This window comes from Artibeus jamaicensis, unplaced genomic scaffold, assembly GCF_021234435.1.
Source record: "Artibeus jamaicensis isolate MK-2021 breed Jamaican fruit bat unplaced genomic scaffold, CSHL_Jam_final contig_76, whole genome shotgun sequence".
Lineage (NCBI taxonomy): Eukaryota > Metazoa > Chordata > Mammalia > Chiroptera > Phyllostomidae > Artibeus > Artibeus jamaicensis.
In genome coordinates, this window is record NW_026521954.1 from 2,126,049 (window position 1) to 2,147,964 (window position 21,916).

At 42.3% G+C, this 21,916-nt stretch overlaps 1 protein-coding gene across 1 annotated transcript in view; it reads right to left on the reverse strand.

The window, feature by feature from the left end:
• The window catches only part of LIMCH1 (LIM and calponin homology domains 1), a 322,455-nt gene that overhangs the window by 13,103 nt on the left and 287,436 nt on the right, over positions 1-21,916 (reverse strand). The window contains exons 17-26 of the mRNA XM_053672339.1: positions 21,380-21,552; positions 17,784-17,889; positions 14,317-14,391; positions 13,579-13,619; positions 9,521-9,604; positions 6,406-6,498; positions 4,802-4,906; positions 3,564-3,691; positions 1,909-2,030; positions 1,515-1,638 (exon numbers count right to left, since the gene is read on the reverse strand). Coding sequence (XP_053528314.1) covers positions 1,515-1,638; positions 1,909-2,030; positions 3,564-3,691; positions 4,802-4,906; positions 6,406-6,498; positions 9,521-9,604; positions 13,579-13,619; positions 14,317-14,391; positions 17,784-17,889; positions 21,380-21,552 — 1,051 coding nt within the window. The remainder of the gene's footprint in view (positions 1-1,514; positions 1,639-1,908; positions 2,031-3,563; positions 3,692-4,801; positions 4,907-6,405; positions 6,499-9,520; positions 9,605-13,578; positions 13,620-14,316; positions 14,392-17,783; positions 17,890-21,379; positions 21,553-21,916) is intronic.

Consider the following 21,916-nt stretch of genomic DNA (forward strand, 5'->3'; position numbering starts at 1 on the left):
GAGCGTCTGTCTTGTGACTGCTTTCAGAATAACTCCCTGAGCCCCTGCCCACCCAAACTCCCCCCTCGGGCAGAGCTTGTTTTCTCCAAAATGTCACATATTCATGTAATATGCTAAAATATAAATAACATTGCAAAAAAAAAAAAGGTCGAAAATCACTTCCATGTGAGTTCAGCTTTATTGATTCTGCGTGTCATCTGGGCAAGTAGAAACCAAGCTGGGTAGACAGAAGAGAAAAGGGGGAAATGGGTCTAAGACTGCATTTAAAAAATGTGACAGGGTAAAAAGATGAACTTATAAAACAAGCCATTATCATCATCATCACCATCATTGTCATTGTCACTACCATCACCTGTACTACACGGTTCTTACTATTTCCCAGGTACTAAACCTCATAGGTAGGTATTATTACTATTTCCACTTTATACCCATGGAAACTGAAGCAGAGAAAGATTAATTAACTTGCTCAAAGCCCCGTGCAGGCAAGTGGCTGAATCAAAACTTGAATCCAGGTGGCCTGGCTCCAGGTGGAACTACTGATGAATAATGAATGCTATGTTTTTAAAACGGATTACAAGGAACGTCTAGTTCAAATATGATCTTATTGTGGAACTGTGGGTTCACTTTGAATTCCTCCACCACTTAACCAGTCAAGTACTCTGAATAAGTTATTTAATTTCCCTGAGCCTCAATTTGCTCACCTGAAAAATGAGAACGGTAACCCAGTTGAAGTTATTGGGAGGTTTAATGAATTAATTTACAAAAAGAAGAGAAGAGATATGTAAATCCCTCAACACAGTGCCTGTTCTATTGAAATGTTTTAAAATGTTAGGAACTATTATTATTATAAGAAGATACAAGTCTTATAAAATTAGAATGCAGCCTGGGGTAGTTACTTAGAGAATGATAATGAGAGAAAACCATTTTTCCTTGAAAAAACATTTGTCAATAGATTCTGAGACATTGTAATTCACTTAAATAAATAAATTGCTAATACAGCATGCCTTCGAATTCTTCCCAATGTTTAATTTATGGGCTAACAACATTGCTTTGCCTCTCTCAAATTGATAATTCAGAGTATATAATTACTTGCCTGGAGACTGTCCTAAATTTCCATAAGTATTTCTTACCTTGTCAATGAGATTCAATGGAGAGAAGGCACGAAATGCTGCTAACATCTTGCCATCACATGCTTTTTCATTTTCCCCCTTCTTAGCCAATACATTTTAAAAAGATTTTGTTTATTTATTTAATTTTAGAGAGAGGTGAAGGGAGGAATTAAGAGAGGCACAGAAACATTAATGTAAGAGAAAAACATCAATTGATTGCCTCTTGTCCACACCCCGACCAGGGACGGAACCTACAATCTGGGCATGTGCCCTGACCAGGAATCAAACTGGCCGCCTTTTTCTTTGCAGGATGATGCTCCAACCAACTGAGCCACACTGGTCAGGACAGTGAATACATTAAAAAAAAAAAAGAAAGAAATTCCATGTCCATCTTTGGTTACTCACTTCCGCCTTTCATTCGGTGACTCAATCTGATGGTTAATGCTTTTATCCAATGGGAGGGTTTTTGGCTTCACATCTTCTAAAGTGTTCATTGGTGGGTTTGATACCTGCTGATTCCGGGATGGATCTGAGGCCAGATAAGGAACATAAATTCAGCGCCCAGTAGCATCGCCTTTGCTTAACAAGATACCCTTCTGTAAAGTGCTAATGGCCTGCTGAGGTCTCAAGGTGATTCCCTGGGGGGTCTGGGCACTTGGTGGTAGGAATGGATTCCTGGTGCTATTTCACATAAGCTAGAAGAGAAGCTTGCAGCCAATGGAAATCATATGTGTCTGGACAGTAAGAGGGGCCGTCTTACAAGAATTTGGACATCAGGGTTCATCTTTTCCATCCTTACCCTGAGCTAGCTGTGGGTTCACCCCACAGTGTGGGGCCCCAGCTTCTGTAACGAACTGGTCGTCCTGATGGGTTCCTTTCGATACAGGGTTCTCCGAATCAGTCAAGGCCCCCTGAGTAAGGCTGTTAAAATAAATAAATAAATAAACTTCAGAACAGATGAAAGCAACTGAACTGACAGTATTGATCCTGTTCCTTAGGGTATAGAAGTACCAATTTCAATATGAAAAAAAAATAAATGGGCCAACTACATGCTTATTTATCCTTTTTATTTTAAACTAGGTTTAAGTACTCTGAACTGCTACTCATTTTTACTATCCGACAGTTTAACAAGCTTGACAAACCATCATTTCTGATGTCCTTCACACCTCCCTGTCCACACAGCAATTCATTCTAATAATTTCAAGGGATGCCCAAGCTAACTGCTGTCCTCTTCCAGATTTTCATGAGAGGACTTCCTGAGGAAATCATCTGGGCCACATGGGACTTTGGCAGCCCGTGGAAATCTACTAGCCTTTCAGTAGCTTCTGTGTGCCAAGCTACAGAAGTGCAAGAGATTTTTTTTAAGTTTCTGGCGACAACAGGGAATGTCTGGAGAGCTGGCAAAAATGCACGTGAAATGCTTATCAGTGGTACTCAAACATTCCTGATGGGTGGCTTTCATTTCATAAAACTGGGGAGTCCCTTTAAACAGTGTTCACTGAAAGCAGGTATGCTCTTCCGAGGGCTCTGAAGACTCTGGAAGTGGCCCCAAGCCCCCATACTCTATGACTCAACCGGTCTTCTAGCTGTTGAGCAGAGGAGGATTCACAGAGCAAATCCCACCAGAAGAGCTCAGCTCTCGGCCAACCCTTCACTCGACCAATCTTCGAAAATCAGGTCCTTCTGAGGATAGCTTGTGTGTTGTATAAGCACGCACATTTGTCAATATCTACCTGGAATCTCAGAGTCCCAGAGGCAAATATCTGTCTGATAAAGAAGGTGCTGGTGGCAGAGCCTCCTGGGTTTCTGTGAGTCCCTTCTAGGTTAAGTGTGGGGTGGCTGTGATAAACCCTCGAGAGCCCCTAGCTACAACCATATTCTATCCTGTCTGAGCTAGCTCTGAATGTGGCAGGGACTTCTGGGGGCCCTGTTCTGACATGCACATCCCATGGGACAGACTAGACCCCATGGGTAGAGTGGTTGCCCACAGCCAATCAATTTGTTGGTTATTCTTTATATTATCACACAAGAGTAAACGTGGCTTTTCATGGCTCAGAGGATACTGATGAAGTTCGGGCCCACAGTAGAACCACTGGAGATGGGACCCCAGCGCATCATTCCAACCTCTGTTCCTCTGACTCATTAACCTCTTCAGGTGAGTGGTGTTTAGGTTTGGGGCTTTGAATTGATCCCGTGCTCCTTTTCTGACCTCTACTGTCTCCCCTGATTTAAAAGAGGTTTTGCCTATTTAAAAATAAGGCTATTTATATTCAACAGCACAGAGACACTGACTTCAGAGTTATTAGAATGCATTCGGGCAATATGTAATGTATTACTGGAATGATCACTTCAAGGCCGAATGTGCTCTGCATCAGCAATGAGGACTCCTGCCGGGAGAGGACAGGCAGAGCCCGGTTCTGCACATCGAGACAGACAGCCTGGTGGGGCTCATACCTGCCCTTTGCCTCCAGTGGCTCGCTTTCGCTAGTCTTCCGCAATAAGTCATGGATGTCCCCCTGGAATGGTTTCTTCTGTCTTGAGTCTTGTTCTCTTTCCCGACAGTTTTCCTGGTCCATCTTATTCTAATGGGGCAAACAAGGATACTCTTAAATATAATTTTTATACCCCCTGGACAACAATTATCTCTGGCTATGGGATAATTGAAGCTTTTTTTTTCAATCACATTGTCTACAATTTAAAGAACAGTTGTTCAAATTAACTGAATAGTAACTGAGTTCTCATGATTTAAAATAAACATGTAATAGGGATTTCTCTCAAAAGTTATCACACAAGGGAGTTGGTTAGAAAACCCACCTTTCAAAATTGCATAGTCATAGAACTGCTCATTTCAGGACAAATGGCTTTCTAGTGCCCACTGGTTGTCTTTTTTAAAAAAATATTTTATTTATTTATTTATTTTTAGAGCGGGGGGAAGGGAAGGAGAAAGAGTGGGAGAGAAACATCAATATGTGGTTGCTTCTTATGTATCCCCTACTGGGGACCTGGCCTGCAACCCAGGCATGTGCCCTGGCTGAGAATCGAACCAGCAACCCTTTGCTTCACAGGCCCATGCTCAATCCACTGCGCTACGCCAGCCAGGGCTGGTTGTCTATTTTTAATGCAGATTATGGGCTATCCAGGGTTTGGTATGACTTCTGTCCACCACCTTCGTGATCACATTTGGTGGATATGGCAGTAGACCGGCCTTTCTGGGCTCCCTACAGCCATGGAAGAAACATGTAAACCTCGTGGGGAATTTTAATGGTGGGTTAGAAGCAACTGGAATGGAGGCTGGTGGAGAGCCTACTGTTGGCATCCTGCTGCTGCCACCCAGCGCAAAGGGACGTGCGTCATGGCAGAGAGGAATGATTGCCTGCTAAACGAATGAATGATGAGCAGTAAGAAGCATATTCCAGCACGTGGCTCACAAATCAGGACCTTGCCAGCCATTGCAGAGAGGCTTGGTTGCTAGCCTGTGGGGGCAGATCTGGCCTCAGTAATGACTGTTCTGCTCCTTGAGAAGTGACTCTAGGATTTGGCCGTGGCAGTGACAATACCAAGGGGTACAATGGCCATGTGGTAGCTGATGTGATTCTAGGGAAATAGCCAGTCCTGGATTTAAACTTGTGGAAAACTTGGCCCTGTGGGTTGGTACTTCTCTCTGCCAAAGTGCTTTGAATCGATGGCCTTACCACTGTTCCGCTGCCTTCCGTCACGGAGGAGGACGTGGAGAGCTGGTCTGCAGAGGTTGAAGAAATGGTAAACGGGACCACAGTGTCTTCAATTATTTTGCGCTCCTAAGAGAAAGAATGGGAATTAATGAAAGGGATAAAAATCAAATATCACATCTGTCAAGAGAAAGATTTCATTAAGGAACTGTAGAAAAAAAGACATCGGGGTAACATACAAACAAGCAGGGCATTAAAAAAAGGTCTTATTTTCTAAATGCATGTAAATCAGATAACACTCTCTATGGATAATGATTTAGAAATTAGCATTTGATTTAGTACAAAAACAAAGTCTTCACAAATTAATTAGTCAGTGAGATTCAAGAAGCCTTATTAGAAATGCTACAGGGATTAGATTATGTACAAAAATTATTGTTGAAGATAAAATTCACAATAATATTCATCATAAATAAATTTTAGATAATATACATAAAATTTAGCTCCCCTCAAATTCTCTAGTGTGGTCTGGTTTGTTCATCTAAAAAAATGAAACATACAAAACCAAATATTCCTCCCCACCGTTCCTTATCACTGTACTCACTATACGGCACTAACTCTCTTTACTTAATCTTTTTAGTAGCATATAGTGATTTCAGTGGTATGGATTCATTTGGCCTTGATGTCACAATTATCTTCATAAAATTAGTTCATTACCACACGTGCTTTCTCAAACACACTGCAAATAAAGTGATACTTCCATGTCATCTCTCTAAGATAAATTAAGAATCTGACTCTCTGACTAGAGATCAAATATAATTATATTGTCTCTTGACTGTAGGGGACCGGTTTGTTTGGTTTGGCAAATGTGACTCAGCTCTGTATGGAAAACCTACAGAAGTGAGGTGGTGGGCAGGAGCCAGACCTCCAAACCGAGTTTTCCCATGGGAATCAGGCCTAGAAAGTGCATACAGATTGTTATGGCTTGTTCTTGCTAAAACTCCACCGCCCTGGTCTAAAACAACAAATGTGTATTGTCTATCTTCAAGGTAATATCCAGAGCCTGTATGAGTTCTCCCAAGGACAGAGCTAATCAGCTCATTGCCTTTCCCTTCTGTGTGTTATTTAATTTCCTTGATTGTACCTAAAATGTAGACAATAATATTCTATGTAATAGATAATAAATCCTTCTTTGATGTAAGACCTGAGAAAAATAATAAAAGCCTGTCTAGGCAAGGGTCGGGGCACTCCCCTCTTGTGAGAGTGGTCAAGACACTCAGAGGCACTTTCTTTCCCAAGAGAGTAGCCGCACTGTCCCCTTTTGCTCCACAGGATTGCTGTTGCCTGTGCATTTATTCTCGTTGTCAGTCACAACAGGCGGACACTGCTGGCTGGAGTCAGCCACCCTTGACCATGACATAAAACACCCTTATCACAAACTAAACTGGGGAGACTTGTGGTCTTTTAGTACCTACTGGATATGACCCCTTCAAAGAGGCTGATGGGCGCTGATGTGAGTAAGGAGAATTAGATACAGCTGCAGGCACACACATACCAAAGACACGAAAATTATGGATTGACTTTGAGGAAACAGGACCACAAGATCAAATTGCTTCTTGGAAACTTCCTACCTCCTCGTAGTATCTGCGTTCTTCTTCTTCCACTTCCTTTTGGGCCTTTTCCCACTCTTCTTTCAGCTTGTCCTGCTCCTTCTGGTATCTCTCCTGTTAGAATTTCCAGAGACTGTGCTCAACTGACCATGGCATGCCTCACTGGGGCTTTCACCAGCTCTAAACCACATCTATCACATGTTGTGAGACTATCCCCTTGTTGTAACATTCTGAATCTAATCTCTTCACGCAGCACAAGGGAAGTACTAATTTATGGTGCTCGAACATGTTAGGGACCTAAAAATCCGAAGAACAGTGCACAGTGGGGCCAAAAAAGCGTAGGTTTATAGTTGTTCATGTGAAAAATAATGCCATAATTAATAAATAATAGAAGAATAAACTGTTTTGCATATACACAACTCTATGCCTACTTTTGCTTCACCCTGTCTTTTCTGCTATTGTTTTATAGGGTTGTTGTTCAGATATACAAGTAGGCAGTGCTTACAGAAGGAGGAAAAGAGTGAAAGATTCTAAAATCTTCCTTCACGTGGGTTTTGTCCCTAGGAGATAGACTAAACCAATAGTTTGCTTTTTACTGGGCCTTTCAGAGATGAGTTTTGCCGTTCTGTTAATAGAAATATGTTTGCTGCTGGGAGCATTTACGAAAAGATTTTTAAAAACCCCAAGCTTGCAGAAAGGTCCAAAGTGGACAAGATGATAATTAGCTGAGTAGCTGAATTACTCTTTGCTTGTAGTCATTCTACCAAAATGGAATCTCCCCAGCTTTAAGTAACTTCTGAATTAAGAGTAGCCTTTTAAACAGTCCATTAGAAGGCTTCAATACCAGAAGTGCCATTACTGTTTCCAGAAATAATACAACACTAGTCACCACTTCAGGGAGAAAAGAATAAAATACTCTGAATAAGAACAGCTTTCAAAATGTGACTGGAGTTCCTGACAGCTGACTAGAAGAAATGAATAAATGGAGATTAAAATTTATGCCTAAAATGAGAACTGACACCCCTGGATGCCTTGGGAACCGCATCCCTGACGTGACAGAGACAGAGGGGTCACCGAAGTGCATGACACACAGTCAGCTATTTTAGGCTGATTATTGTCAACCCTCCCACTGAGGCTAAAACAGGTCTGTGCTGTTTTATTTTTTTAACCTTCCTGGGCAGCACTGAGGTCTCCTCCAGGTCTTGCCTGTTATGTGCAAAATAACATTTCAGGAGCAAAAGGGCTTTCTTGGGATTGTTGAGAGCCTGCTTTCTCATGAATGTTCTGGCAAAACCATGGCTGTTCAACCTACCCCAGGCTCTTCATTCCAGGTGAGAATTTTGTTATCATAACCTAGTATTGCAGAGAGGGACTTCAGGGGCTTTTCAAGTGGAGAAAATGAACCTCAAAACTTCACAAAAGCTTAAAACCAGGCACAGCATTTTAGGTTTATTGGTTCGAGAAGCTCGTGTCACGTGCTCCGGTCAGCAAGAAGATGGGCTGAGAAAGGTTAACGTGGGGAGTGAAAGATGAGCGTCTGCACCCCTCCCTTCTTCCCCACAAACACCTCTCCCACACTGGGCAACGGTTCGGTGGAACAGGAACAAGACACATGCATTGGTAACCGTGGCCACCTTTCCGAGTGTAACAGACAGAGTGCCATCACGGAAAGCACACTGGCTGATGTCTGTACTCTGTGGCACTTCAGACACCTGGCTGTTCACCACGTAGTCGGAAAATGGGCGTCTGGTCTTCAGACCAGCAGATGGCCAGGGCTGGTCTGGGGTCTCCCAAAGGACATAAAATCCCAACAGCTCCCGGATTTTGTTGAATCTGGTCCTTACTAATGTTTTGATATTGACGATTTCCCTCTATGCAATTTTGAAGTGTCAAATTTAACTGGCAGACCTAAAGCCACGCTACATATGCTTAGCTGTCTAAACTGACCCCTGCAACCCGCCCCTGGGAATTAAGCCAAAGGATTAGAACAAAAAGATTTTTTTTAAGTAAAATAAAGTTACAGTAAGCACTGCTTTCTGTACAGCAGCAGAAAGCCATCAAAATTAATGAGATTTAAACTTCTTATTTATGATTATTTTGGTAAAATCAGTACTATTGGGGGTATAGCAGCAAGAACCTGAGGTGGGTTTTTTTTAAAGACTTTATTTATTTACTTTTAGAGAGAGGAGAAGGGAGGGAGAAAGAGAGGAAGAGAAACATCAACATGAGAAGAAACACCAATTGGTTGCCTCTTGCACATGCCCTGACCAGAGGGACCCGGACTACAACACAGGCGTGTGCCCTGACCAGCAGCGGAACCGGTGACCTCTCGCCTTGCAGGATGACGCCCAACCAGCTGAGCCATGCCTGTCAGGGCATGGAAAGAACGTGAGTTTTAAAGTCATCCAGTCTTAGATTTGAAGCCAGGCTCAACCCTTGTTAGCGGTGTGACTTTTGGCCAATTAATTTAACTTCTTTGAGCTTTAGCTTCTTCAGGTGCAAAGTAGGGCTAATAAGACATGCTTTGAGGAGTTTTATGAGAATGAAATTAGATAAAATATGTCCAACACCGCCGCAGTTCCTGGCACACCGCAAGTATCCAGTTTCTCAAGGTTACTTTTTAAAGTCCTGTTACTCCACAAAAGAGGCCTGAAGTGACAAGGAACATGACACATTTCCTCCCAGAATTTTTCTAGAATTGAAAATTAGCAGCTTTTCTCAGAGGGAGCAAACATTTCTCCTCAAGGAGCAAGAAAGCCAGGCCACATTTTATTTCACACGTATGCTTTCAAAAAGCTTTTTGACGATTCATTCCCACTGCTCCTGCGACCAGATGTCACTGGCGGCTGAGGAGGTGGTGAGTGCCTGACTCGGCCCTTCATCGATACCCAGAGGTTGGAAAGTTTTTTTTAAAGTGAAACGCTTTTTCCTTGTGTTCGTGTCATTGCAACCTCTGGCAGGAGGAGTTAGACATGGGCATTATGTCCCATGGACACAAAATGCACTAGCAGCTTCCCTGACTTCTGAGAAGAATTTGATTTCATGTGCTTCCTGTGCTAAAAGTCTATTTACTACAACAGGAACTAGAAGAGCATCATCTGGGGAAAAAAAAAGGCAGCACACCCAGCCGTCCTACCTGGAGCAAACGTTCCTGCTCCTGTTGCCATTTTTCCTGTCGCCTGCGCTCCTCTTCTGGGTCCCATGCCCAGAACTTAAACTGCTTAGAAAATAAAAACATGGTCAGAATCGAGCCATGTCCTCAAGGCCTGGCCAGGGAAAGGGACACAGTTAGCCTACGGGCTGGCACTTGTATGGACACACAGAAGCAGAAGCCTTCACGCATCTTCATATATCTGTGTTTGCAGCCACCATTTTTTAATCTTAGTCCCTCTTTGGTTTACTTCCGAGAGGCTGATAGGATTCTTTGAACCTTTCTGGAGCTAATGAAAACATGAAGTAATTAGCCCCTGGCATGGGCAGGCTTTTGCTTCATTTCTTTTAGAAGTGATTTCTTAAATGTATTCACGCTCTGGTGCATGAGATACTCATTCTGCATATTGATCCTGGGTCCAAGCAGATGGGGATGCTTATTTCAGCAGAACTGCATTTTGTAAGAAGCGATGCTTGCCCCACTGTAGAACTATGTCATCTTTTATACTGCTCTTGCGTTCCATACTGGCCTTCTCTGAAGTGGGTTATTTAACTCACCACCACCCACCAGCGTCGCCTGATGTCTGGGCAATGGGGAGTCCCTGCTCTGGGACCCACACACGTAACAAACATTCAAATCCTAGGCCTTTTTTTTTTGTCTTTTAAGAAAGATTTTTGTCAGGGGAGGGAGGTGGGGATGGCTGGGGTAGGGGGTGGGAGTGGTAGAGGGGAAATGCAGACAACTGTACTTGAACAACAATAAAATAATTTCAAAAAAAGAAAGAAAGGTTTTGTGAGTTTGGGAACCAAGTCAGTATATGAAAACACGGGGATAAAAATGTGAGTCCCAGTGGGCCCCCAGGCCACAGGATGTATGACTGAGAGGGTCTGGGGGGAAAGAAATCCCAGTGGGTCCCTGGGAAACCAGCAAAAGGAGGGCTGCTGGGTTTGAAGTTGGCCTCCCCTATCACCAGGAGTAGGTACCAAAGCAAAGCAGGTTCCCCAATAACTGTAGCTCCTACTTCCCCCGATGGGATAATTTTGAGAGACACTTAGAACTGCTTGGGAACCTTGAAAAAAAAAGTAAGGTGAGAGCCTGGGGTGAGGTGAGGTCAGGCAGAAATACCTACCCTGGCTGCCTGGGTAGCTCCACAGAAGCAGCCTGGGCCAAGGTTTAATGGGTCCAGTTACTGCCCAAAGATACCTGGGTGATCCCACCTTCCACACAGCACTGCCCCCCACAGACCCTCACGACACTCAGGTGTGTGACCCCGAGGCTGGCATCTCCAGGATGAGAATGCAGGCTGGGCCACAGGTGTTGCTTGATCTATAACTTTATAAATATTTATAACTTTAGTATATTTAGACATATGATTGGAACTCTTGCTGTGGTTCCTGCAAATGTTGGGATGGCCACGAAACATTACGGATAGGAGGGCAGATGAGGTGGGGAAATGTACTTCCTCTCTGCCCCTGTTGGGGTTCACGCTGCACATCAGCAGACGACCGTTCCCACAAGTTGTACAGGGCAAAAACCATTAACTGGATATAACCCAAAGTTTCCCAAATTGCCTTGGATGACCAGAAAATATCATCCAGATGTGAATGCCAGATGAGACATTCTGATGGACTAATAATGTTGAACATTGGCTCTACTGGGCATTTTCCAAACACTTTCAAGCAGTTGAAATGTTCAGAACCTCAGGAGCACAGCCTTTCTTTGTGTTTTGAGGAAAAAGGGTGTGGTTGTGTGAATAAAGCCATTGGGAGCCCATTGGGGAAAAGTCTATTAGGAAAATAAAAGACACAATCAGGATTTATTTCATTTTCAGATGTCTGGAGGTAGTAGTCATTGCAGGAGCCAGTCAAGTAAGGAGGAAGCAGATCAAAGGAGGAGGTGTAGGGCAGGGGATTTAGGCTCAGAAGATCATTTGTTAATGAGCGAGAGAGAAAACCAATAAGCATTTTCAGAGGAAGATACCAGTGTGATAAACATGAGGGATGGAACGATGACCATGTTCCTTGGCAATTATTTGCTGAGCACTTAATATGGGCCAGGCGGGGATACCAGCTGGCAAAGTCTCAGAAGCGTGGAGCTTACAATGAACTGAGTGTGAGTGTGAGTGTGGTATGAGAGGGGTGGGGCTGTATGACCAAATACATAAACGATCATCAGAAGACAATGGGAAAACCATCTTAAAGGAGATATAGGAGGTGCTAGAGAAAGTTGGAATAGAGAGCATTTAGCCCGCCATGTGCCATTTATAATTTACCTTTTTACAGATCAGTGTCTGCCTTTGTGTTAGGGGTTACTCAAGGGCAGGGAGGACCCTTTATCCCTCTAAGTATCGCAAGACCTGCCTTCTATAAATATTTGCTGAATAAATGAATGGACTCCATGATGGGTGATGCATCTCCTCTTCTCTTTCTTTCATAGACCTTGACCCTGTAGCTTAAGGCCACTCCAAGTCTGACCAAAAATGGCTGAGTCTGCTGAGGTCAGCATAATCAAACACATACTTTCTCTTTTCTTTTTCCTTCCTTCCTTCCTTCCTTCCTTCCTTCCTTCCTTCCTTCCTTCCTTCCTTCCTTCCTTCCTTCCTTCTTTCCTTCCTCCCTTCTTTTTTGAAAATTCTTTTACTTTTCTATTCTACAAAAAACTATTTACCACCAAAAGAATTTCAAATTTGGCTAGGTATTTCTGGAGAATTCACTTATAATAGGTCAGTAACCTATCTTTTTCTTGTTCTATTTTCCATAAACAGAAATAAGAATGTTTCTTTTTAGGGTGCCCTCCCTCTCCACCCCTAATTAGGGGGTAGAAGAACAATGTGACATTGCTGTTCCCACGTAATTTTAAAGGAGAACTGGTCAGTACCATGAATGCCAGCTGGGGGTCCTCCTGGGGGTCCTGGGATTCCAGGTCCCTATGGCAGTACCTAGCTTCCCAGGAAGCTCAAGATCCCCAGTATTAGCTGAGACGCAGCCTCCGCAAATGCTGCTACTTCTGGAATGTGCCTGGAGATATCGAGGGTTATGTGACACCCGGGCCCCTTCTCCATTCTGCGCAGGCCCTTAGGAATTCCCAAAGTGAGGCAATTTACTTATACGTAAGAACTGGTATTGGCCATGGCAGGCCTCTTGGACGAGCCACTGGGGAGGATTTGTTCACGTACTGGGTACTGTGCTAGGGACTTCTGAGTAAGTACTTCAGTTATTAAGGCCCACAACACCCCGAAAGAAAGGTATTATCATCTCATTGTATAGTCAAGGAGGTTGAGGTTCAGAGAAGATATGTAAACCTCCAGAGTCCTACTGTTAGTCAGTCTGGAATCAGAAGCACAACAGTGGTTAGGCGGCTGCACCCAACCGGCTCTGCGCTGCAGCTGACGGTCCCGCAGAGGAATTCTGCAGATCCGCCGGGAATGTCAGAGGGTGGAGAAGCGCGACCAGCTCGGCGCTGCGCATGCGCAGTTTAGAGACGAGCCAGGTCCACTGACCGTGTGTTCAGACAGAATTGAGCAGCGTGGAATTGGACAGCATCACGTGCTTTGACATTTTAATTAGTAAATGCTTCACTGAAATCAAAAAGTTGAAAGCTAAATGTATGGTTCCTATTACTCAAAGTACCGACTGTGACGAGAGGCGGGGCAAAGACGTCTTGGGTCTCCTAGAAAGAGCGCAGGCGGGGCCCCGCTGCCAACATGCACTGCGCTGAAGTATCGTTCTCATTTAGAAAATGGCTTTGAGACCTTACAGCAGGAGCACATTTTAATACTAATTCCTATCGTCACATGCATTTTAATTGCTACTTTCACATTTTACTTTCCTGACTCCCCGTTTTGTTTCCAGATCACGACGCCACATAATGATAACCCACATCTTCATAATTCACCTGGTGAATTATGCGTGACTTCCAGTTATTCTTGTACAGTCAATTGTTTGAAGCCCATTTTTGACTGAACCCTCTTTCAGTGAACCCAATACTCTGTAATTAAAATCACACTAAACGTATGACCTTATTCCTTAAAATGAGTTACTTACAGGTGTAGTTGCAGGTGATTTTTCACTGCTTGGAGAATCCACTGTACAGAAAGAAAGGAAAAAAAGGATCACAATGTGAGTAGCTTCCTACTGTGTTTCTCTTCCATCGCCTCAGTGGAGTGTGGTTCCGTGTCAGCTTCAGACCATTTTTTGTAAGCCAAGGGCATCAGAAAATTATCAGAAAGCAGACCCCTGAAGCAGCTGGTACCCATCACCAAAAGTATTCACAACCAGTGTAATATGGTTGAACACATCAATTAGCACCAAGTACTAGACTAGAGGAAGGAAGCAAAGTCTATTCCTACAAGTGCTGATTTTTAATGCATCTTGTATTCTGGCTTGATTGACAGTTCCCTCCCTGTCTGACATGGAGAAGTATCATACAGAGAGAGGCCAGATGTCACCCAGGAAGTAAAGAGAGTGACACAGTTAACAAGAGAACCATGTTCCTGGTAAACACTTCTAATCTCTGTGTTTTTTTTTAAAAAAGAGGACAATAATAAAGAATATTATTATTTCTTTAGATTTTCAAAATCAAAGTAAACTTCTGGGAATTTCCCCCCAATTTTAGTATAACTGGTACTGGTATCAAAGAACCAGCTCTTTGCTAACTGTGTGCCAGAAACAAGCATTTTTTTTTTCTGAAATCAGAAGTGAAGAAAAACCCCAAACATTATTGGTTGCCGGCAACATGGATTTTTGCACAAAAGGAAGACAGCTAGCCAGTACGCATTTTACCTGACTGGGAGAAAAACTGGGAGCGTCGCCAAGAGTTCTGAACTCTAAGCGGAACACTGGCAGTGCCAGGAGACTCTAGATCAGGTGGCAGAACAGAACAAACAGAAAAATCATGAAAATGAGGCTGCGTTACATAGAACCACGCTCCCATGTCCCGGGTCTGGCTATTCAAGAACTGAGAGTGGAAGAATCTAGAGTGTAAAGTATCTCAACAAAACTCATCTGAAACCTGAAGACATGGACGAAAGTCAACAGAAATGAGACAGTTTATGCTGTTGTCTGTCTTCGTTGGTATTAGGTGAAATTTGATAGGCTCACATCTAATGGTGATATGGTTAAAATGTTGCATCTCAAAATAATAAGATGATACACCGTGAAACAGCAAAATACACAGTTTTTGAAGAACTGTGCATTGCTTTTGAAGAACACTACAAAAATCTACGGCAGCTGAGATGAGTTCAGTTGTTACTTTGTACGCTTTACAAAGGTCAAGTACGAAAGTCTGTGGCAGAAGTTAGATGTGTGGAACCAAAGAGTGTGCATGTGTATGTGTCATGTGACGGAATCAAGCAGACACAGGAGCTCCTTCGAATCCTTAAACCAGTGCCTTGCCCATCTGCCTTCATTCTCAGTGCAAATAAAGACATCAGGCATTGAGATGTGCACATATTTCCCTGAAGCACCAATTTGAGATGTCTTTGTACTGTCGGGAGACAGCTGAGAAAAGGAAATCTGTGAGCTTCAAGTGTATATTATGCAGGTGTTCAGAGTATTTAAAGACTGTGCTGTGCGTGCGTGTATGTTTAAGGGAAGTCGTGGGACACCGACAGGGCCCAGCAGCAGACATTCAGTGGCTGCAGGACCCATCTACAAACAGACGGCCCTATGGCACTGGGGAAGGAGGAAGGAGTCTAGAGGAAGGAGTATTGGGTACGGCTCCAGGATTCCCTGTCCTAACCCTACAGATCCTCTGGGCTTGATGTGTAACCTCAGACTAGTCACTTAAAGGTACACTGGCTTTTTATATCTGAGCAAAGTCCTAAACTTTCTCTGTCCCTCCAATTAAAGACAAATCATATCTTTTAAGGTTACATTTATCAGTGGCCTTTTGTTTCTTGAAAGATAGGAATTTATACATTGCAAATGAGTATTATTGTTTTTTTTATATCTATCTGTGATGTCTTTGCAGCACAATTTAAACCTAAAAGGTGTATTTCAAGTCAGTGTTTACCTGAATGTGGTCCCTGGATATGTGGATCACATCCCCACTTCTCAGCATCCCACTGGAAAACTGTTGGAAATGTAAATACTGTAGCCCCACCCCAGACAAACTCAGTGAGATGGTGGGGGTGAGGACTGGGGTAGGTGTGGGGGGGGGGAGCCATCTGTGCTTTAACCCATCCCACCTGGGTCACTGGTATATACTCATGTTTGAAAATTATTGCTTAAAGCCCCAGCTCCACAACATAAACACTTTCATTGTAAGGAAAACATTTAGAATAGTTCACTTCTGCCTGGCATTTTGCTCTATACTTCTCTTGCCGCTATTCTATAACTGCTCGATTATTATTGGTGCTTATTCTGATGCAGGGGTTGAGCTAAACCTTATATTGTTCTTTATCTCATTTAATCCTTCCAATGCCCTTATTGGACTGGTGCTATTGTTATTTCCAGTTTACAGGTGACAAATAGAGATTAGGGAGAGTTTGGTGGGTAAGAACTAGATGAGTAAGAATTAGAGCCCAGGTGTTCTGTCTCCAGAGCCTCAACTGTAATTGCAGCTTCCAGGAACCAGAGTACAGCACAGGGTGTGTATGTCAAATATAATGTTATCCTGAAAAATAACTTTTGAAATGCTCTACTGCTACCAAATTTTATTTTTCCATCACTCAATTTAGATGCTGCATGAAGTCCCTGTTCAATAGCACATTTTACAATCAAAATGCCTTACAACAGACAATGGGATGTAAACATAAATAGAAGACCACAAAGCTAATTAATATGGCTTAACATATATCTATTTCCTGTCTACATTACTTATCTACACAATTACAAAGTGCTAGAAATAGGGCAGAATTTAAATTTGTCTGAATGTGACTGGTTGCTGGCCCCATTGGAAGACTATTTTTGTCAATTTCCTTCAGAGCTGCAGGGCTGAAAATTCTAAAACAAATGTTTTGAAGAGAGTATTGAACTTGCTTCCTCATTAAGAAACTAATGCTCCTTGGTGCATGTACCAACTGAATTCCCTTCCAAGTATTCCCTGGTATGTAGAAAAAGCCCAACTTATCTCGTAGACATCAACAAAGGGTAATGGAAGCCAACTCAGATTCTGCCTTGGAGAGCTAGCTGACCATCCTTTAAAGAAAAGTAAAAATTAATCTCCAGCCACAATGTACCTGTACTGTCCTCTCTTTGCTAAAGCTGATGAGTCTGTTAAATGTCCCAGGGAAAGTACATTAAAAAAAGGAAAACAAGAAACTTGACAGTTTTGGCCTCCTAAGCTCTGACTGATTTCCTATCTAGAGAGAGAGCTCACACTGGTGAACCCAGTGGCCTGTTTTGAAGAACCGCCTCTACAGGTCATGGTCTTCTCGGGACTTGCCCCGCATCGTCCACATCCCTAAGGCTCTTTTTGGTGTGGTTGTGGGATAGAACGAGAAACCTTGGTTTCTCGAAGGATAAAAGGATTCACGTTGGGGTCTTAAAGAGTACAGAGGTAAAGTCACAACCTATACATGGGCCTAAAACATACTCGGGAATCTGCAGTGGGTAGTGCCCTAAACACCTGTATTTCTAGAGGCCGCCCTTCCACATATTACATAGAACATAAGAAACATATTAAAATATATCCTCAGCATATATATATGTATATATCTGCATGTATATATGTATATACATATACCTATTCTTGTTACAAAGCTTTTTGGAAAGATTGAAGTTTTTGGTTATGAGCAATACATTTAATCTACGGGTGGGAAAGATTCCTCAGTGCACACCCAGTCATCACTCTGAAGAAAGAAGGTCTGACTTTCTTCTAAAATCACCGTCAAGTGCATCTTTTATAAAGACTGGATAATTAGCAATTAACGAGTTGATAATGATATTAAGATTATAAACCTTTTGTTAAAGTTATTAATTTTATATTTTGTATATTTCTAAAAGCATTTTGGAGCCAATAAAATTATTATAAGGTATCAAACACTTGTGTAGGCCTTATCATGCCCATAGTGCCCGGATGACAAAATGGCCTTGGCAGCTGGGGTGCCTGGCTGGGCCAAATAGAGGATGAGGCCCCAGAAGTCTATTCTGCAAGTTAGTAATTCAGCCATCAAGGACTCTGGCCATCACCATGGCTAAAGGGACTTCAACATGAAGGAGATAATCTTCCTTCAAATTAGAGAATATTTTACTACAGGCCCAGGAAAACATGCAGAGCTAAAAATAAAACATTTCTATCTCTTTACCTTGAGAATTGAGATTTGGCAACTGTAACTGGCTGGTTTCAGGCATTTTGTCCAGAAATGGAAATGTCAGGGTTGCTTCTGGTTCTGGAGATTTTGGCTTTACCACCTGGATCATGAGCAACAGACATAAACACAGCATTATCTATTAATAAACACACAGGTGAAATCAAACTAAAGAGTTGATGGATATTGCATACGTCAATAAGCTCCCACATTTAACTTTTAAATGGAGAATTTCCCCCATGGTCCTATCCCTCTTTGTATTCTTCTCCTGTAACGTAGAGGTCAATTTTTCAGAGAAACCAAAGGAGAGCATAAAGGTTTGATGACCACTTTTCTCTAAACCTGAAAGACAGAATTCCGTCTTCAGAATTATATACCACTCTGTCCCATTTTCTCATTGATCAGTCACATATTCTCTTCCTGATACTACATTATACTGAATTTATAATGTCAGGGTGTGAGATGTTCCATGTAGATTTAAAATATTTTACTATGCATGTATTAAATACTAAAGTAATATTACATTCTAGTGGACACTATTTTTGAGATACTACACATCTCTCCCAACGAATTTATGCAAAGTACATTAAAGATAATATACTTTGCCTGTTGACATAAAAGCATTATTTATCATAAATAGCCATTACCAAACAGCACCATAGCAATGGTGTCCTTTGGGGATTTTTGAGGCATGTTAGATTACTCGTCCTGTGGTAAATAGTTCACAAATTACAGGCTTTGCAAATTCTTATGCTTGCTTCGTAAAAATAGAATTTTCTTGTTACTGCTATTTAATTATGTTTTGATTTTCCTTAATCTTAATGGCCTTTGGTAGAACCAACTTCTATCTCATTTGTTGTTTCTCATCAACTGATTGCTGAAAGACCGGATTACCAAACTAATGTCTAAAATGAAAATCAGTGGACTCCGAGCACAGATCTGAATGAGGAGCAGGGCTGTATCAGTTCACGTCCTTCAGCTGCCTACGGGACCTCCTCTCATTCACTCTGACTGGCGCTGTGTTCCCCACAAATTAATCTGATAGTCAGTAAGGCAAATGAGGTTACAGAAAGAGCACTTGTCTCATCATAAGCGGATCTGCGATTTGGTCCTCAGGATGATTTAATGTCTAGAATTTCTTCTTGGTAGGATTTTATTTTTCCTGAAGAAAATACAGTCACTCACTTCATTCTGCATTATAGAGGTCAACCAGATGTCCCAATGAACTTCAGTACTAATTAAACATGCAGCAATGTGACAACCCTCCCCTCTGGACCTCATACCATTTCCTTTATACTCGAGTCTGATAAAAACATGTTTCAGATAAGGCCCAGTTGTAAAAGAAACAGTTCACAGTCAGCAGAAATGCTCAAAATGACCACTGTATCGATCTGTGTGCACGGGCACTTTGCAACACCCTCAAGTGAAGTAAGAAAAGAAAAGCTGTTGAGACCACAGTGATCACCTACAGTGGGGAAAGGAGAGAAGGCAGAAATTCTGAACCTGGAGTCCACAGGACAGAATTCAGGGGCTGTATGTACTTAGTACCACTTGATACCAAAGAAAATTCTGTGTATTTTATGCTTTAAAAATATTCTGAGAACAAGGTTTACCAGATGGCCAAAGGTCCAAGGCCATTTTGCATGAGCCCACATACAAGCACGCACACAGTTAAGAGGCCCTGAAAACATTTCCCCATAGAGTAGATGTGACACTGGATCCAAAGGTGGATCACAGACGAGGTTTACGATGAGGTATGCAGATGAGGCATGCAGATGAGGTATGCAGATGAGGTATGCAGATGAACACATTTTAGTGATGGCATTCATTCTGTGGGACTGAAAAAAGTTCTAAGAGTTTTCCTTTCAGTTTAGATTTAAATGGAACAAAAAGTCAATTTGGAAGAATGATAAACAATGGTTACAAGTGTAACACAGATAAGGCAAAACCTGCAAAGACAGGGAAGCCTGCCTGCCCCCAGTGTTTCTTCTACAGCCTCGTTCCTCTCCTCGGACCTCCAGAGCACTCTTTCCTTCTCTGTGTATGAAAACAGGCAGCAGCTAGAGTCTGACGTTCCCAAAAGGCAGAAGGCAACAGGCCTTTGAGATTCCACAAAGACACAGCACTCTCACCTCCCAAAGGCCGCGGCTGTGTCTTGTTCACTGGTGAATATCCAGTGTCAAATACAGTGCCCAGCACAGAGTAGGTGCACAGCCACCATTTATTGACCAAACGAGGCGTGAATCGGATGTAGAAGTGGTAAATTTTTTATTCTAAAGTCCAATCCAAATTTAGAGCTAATTTTTAAAGTTGAAATATCACCACCTGTAGAGTAACCCACAGGCAGCCAGTGGTTCTCTCCATTGGTGACATGCTGGAACCACATGGGGAGCTGTTAAAAATACAAATGACTAGGCCCTGCCCTCTGAAATTCTGATTTATTTGAGCTGGACTGTGCTTGGTGTACTTTTAAGTTCTAAGAGGTAGCCAAGATTGAGAACAATTGGTATAAAACATGAAGACTTTTGGACTCTGTGCCTGAAAACAAACCAAATTATTATGGAAAGGATGAGACTCCAAACAAGGAAGAAATTAAATCAAAGCAAGATGTTAAACTCATTATATCAGCACAATAAGTTTCTAGTTTCCTTGTTGCTAAAATCTAGAGGCATCAGAAATATGCTGCTATAAATAGTTAACTGTGGTAAAGAGAATCGTTGGTAAGCTGAAAATAAGCAAGCTCATACTCATATACAACAGACCATAACCTAACCTAATGCAATATTCATATAAGCTCTATAACTTATATGAATATTGCATTAAAAATATATACAAGTATTTATAATTAAAAATTATTTCAAATAAAATATAAAGTATGTGGAAAATATATATATACATATGATTATTACTAATAGAAAGGTAGGTTTCAATGACTTTTTCTCACTCTTGCTCTGTTTGCTTATTTATATATCATTTAGAAATGTACATATATTACTTGATAAATTTGTTACATATGTATACATTACTATAAATATAAATTTAAAAGTATATAGCTATAGACTGAATGTTTGTGACCACACCCAAATTCCTATGTTGAAATCCTAAACCCCAAGGTGATGGTGTTATAAGGGCGGGGTGATTAGGTCACGAGGGCAGAACCCTCAGGAGTGGGATTAGTGTCCTTACAAAAGAGACTCCAGAGAGCTCCTTCGGTTAATCGAGGACACAGTGAGAAGATGTCCGTCTGTGAACGAGGAAGGGGGTTCCCACCAGAACCCAAAGCTGCCTTGACCCTGGACCTCCCAGCCTCCAGCACTGTGAGAGATGAAAGTTGGTCACTTGTAAGCCCCCCAGTCTATGGCATTCTGTTACAGCAGCCCCAGTGGACGAATGCATCTTCCCATATGTATTTAAGTTATTTATAATGAACATGGAGTACATTTGTATTTGGGAAAACAACACAGGTTAAGAATAGAAAAAGACAGGAAGGGAAGACAGATCTGCGTTAGGGACAAGTGCCACAGCAGCAGCCAGCTGACACAGGAGGCCACGCTAATTTAAATTTAACTGCTTTAACCCACTTCGCAATTCACCTTTTGTGACAGCACCAACTCCACCTTCCCACTCATTTCATTCTCTGGTGTCTTCGGCGACTTCGGGTCTTCTTCCTCCAGCACATCGTTCTTTGGCTTGGGGCTGGAGGACAGCTCCACCAAGGCCACGGTCGGGCTGGATCGGGTCACTGTCGTTGTAAAATGCGGTGGCTCTGAAATGGAGTCACACCCAGAAACATAAAGAAGTGGGATCATTGTGTGATGAGATGTATAAAAGAGCCCAAGATGCCAGAATTCTCTAGGCATTTTCATATTATGTTTAAAAATTAAGCACACCACCATCAAAAACTTAAGTTCCTAACAAGACTCAGAGCTGGCGTGTGAGTAATGCTACAGGAAACAAAATGCTGACAGGAAACGCTGTGATTGGCGGGTTGGCTGGACGGACACCTCCATGTGATTTCCATCCGGAGACTGAGTGGCAGCCTGACTCTTCTTCCTCTTGTGTCTGCGTCCTTTTTCATCATCACGTCTCCATAACTGAATGTGGTAAGGATGGCATGGCACACAGAACGC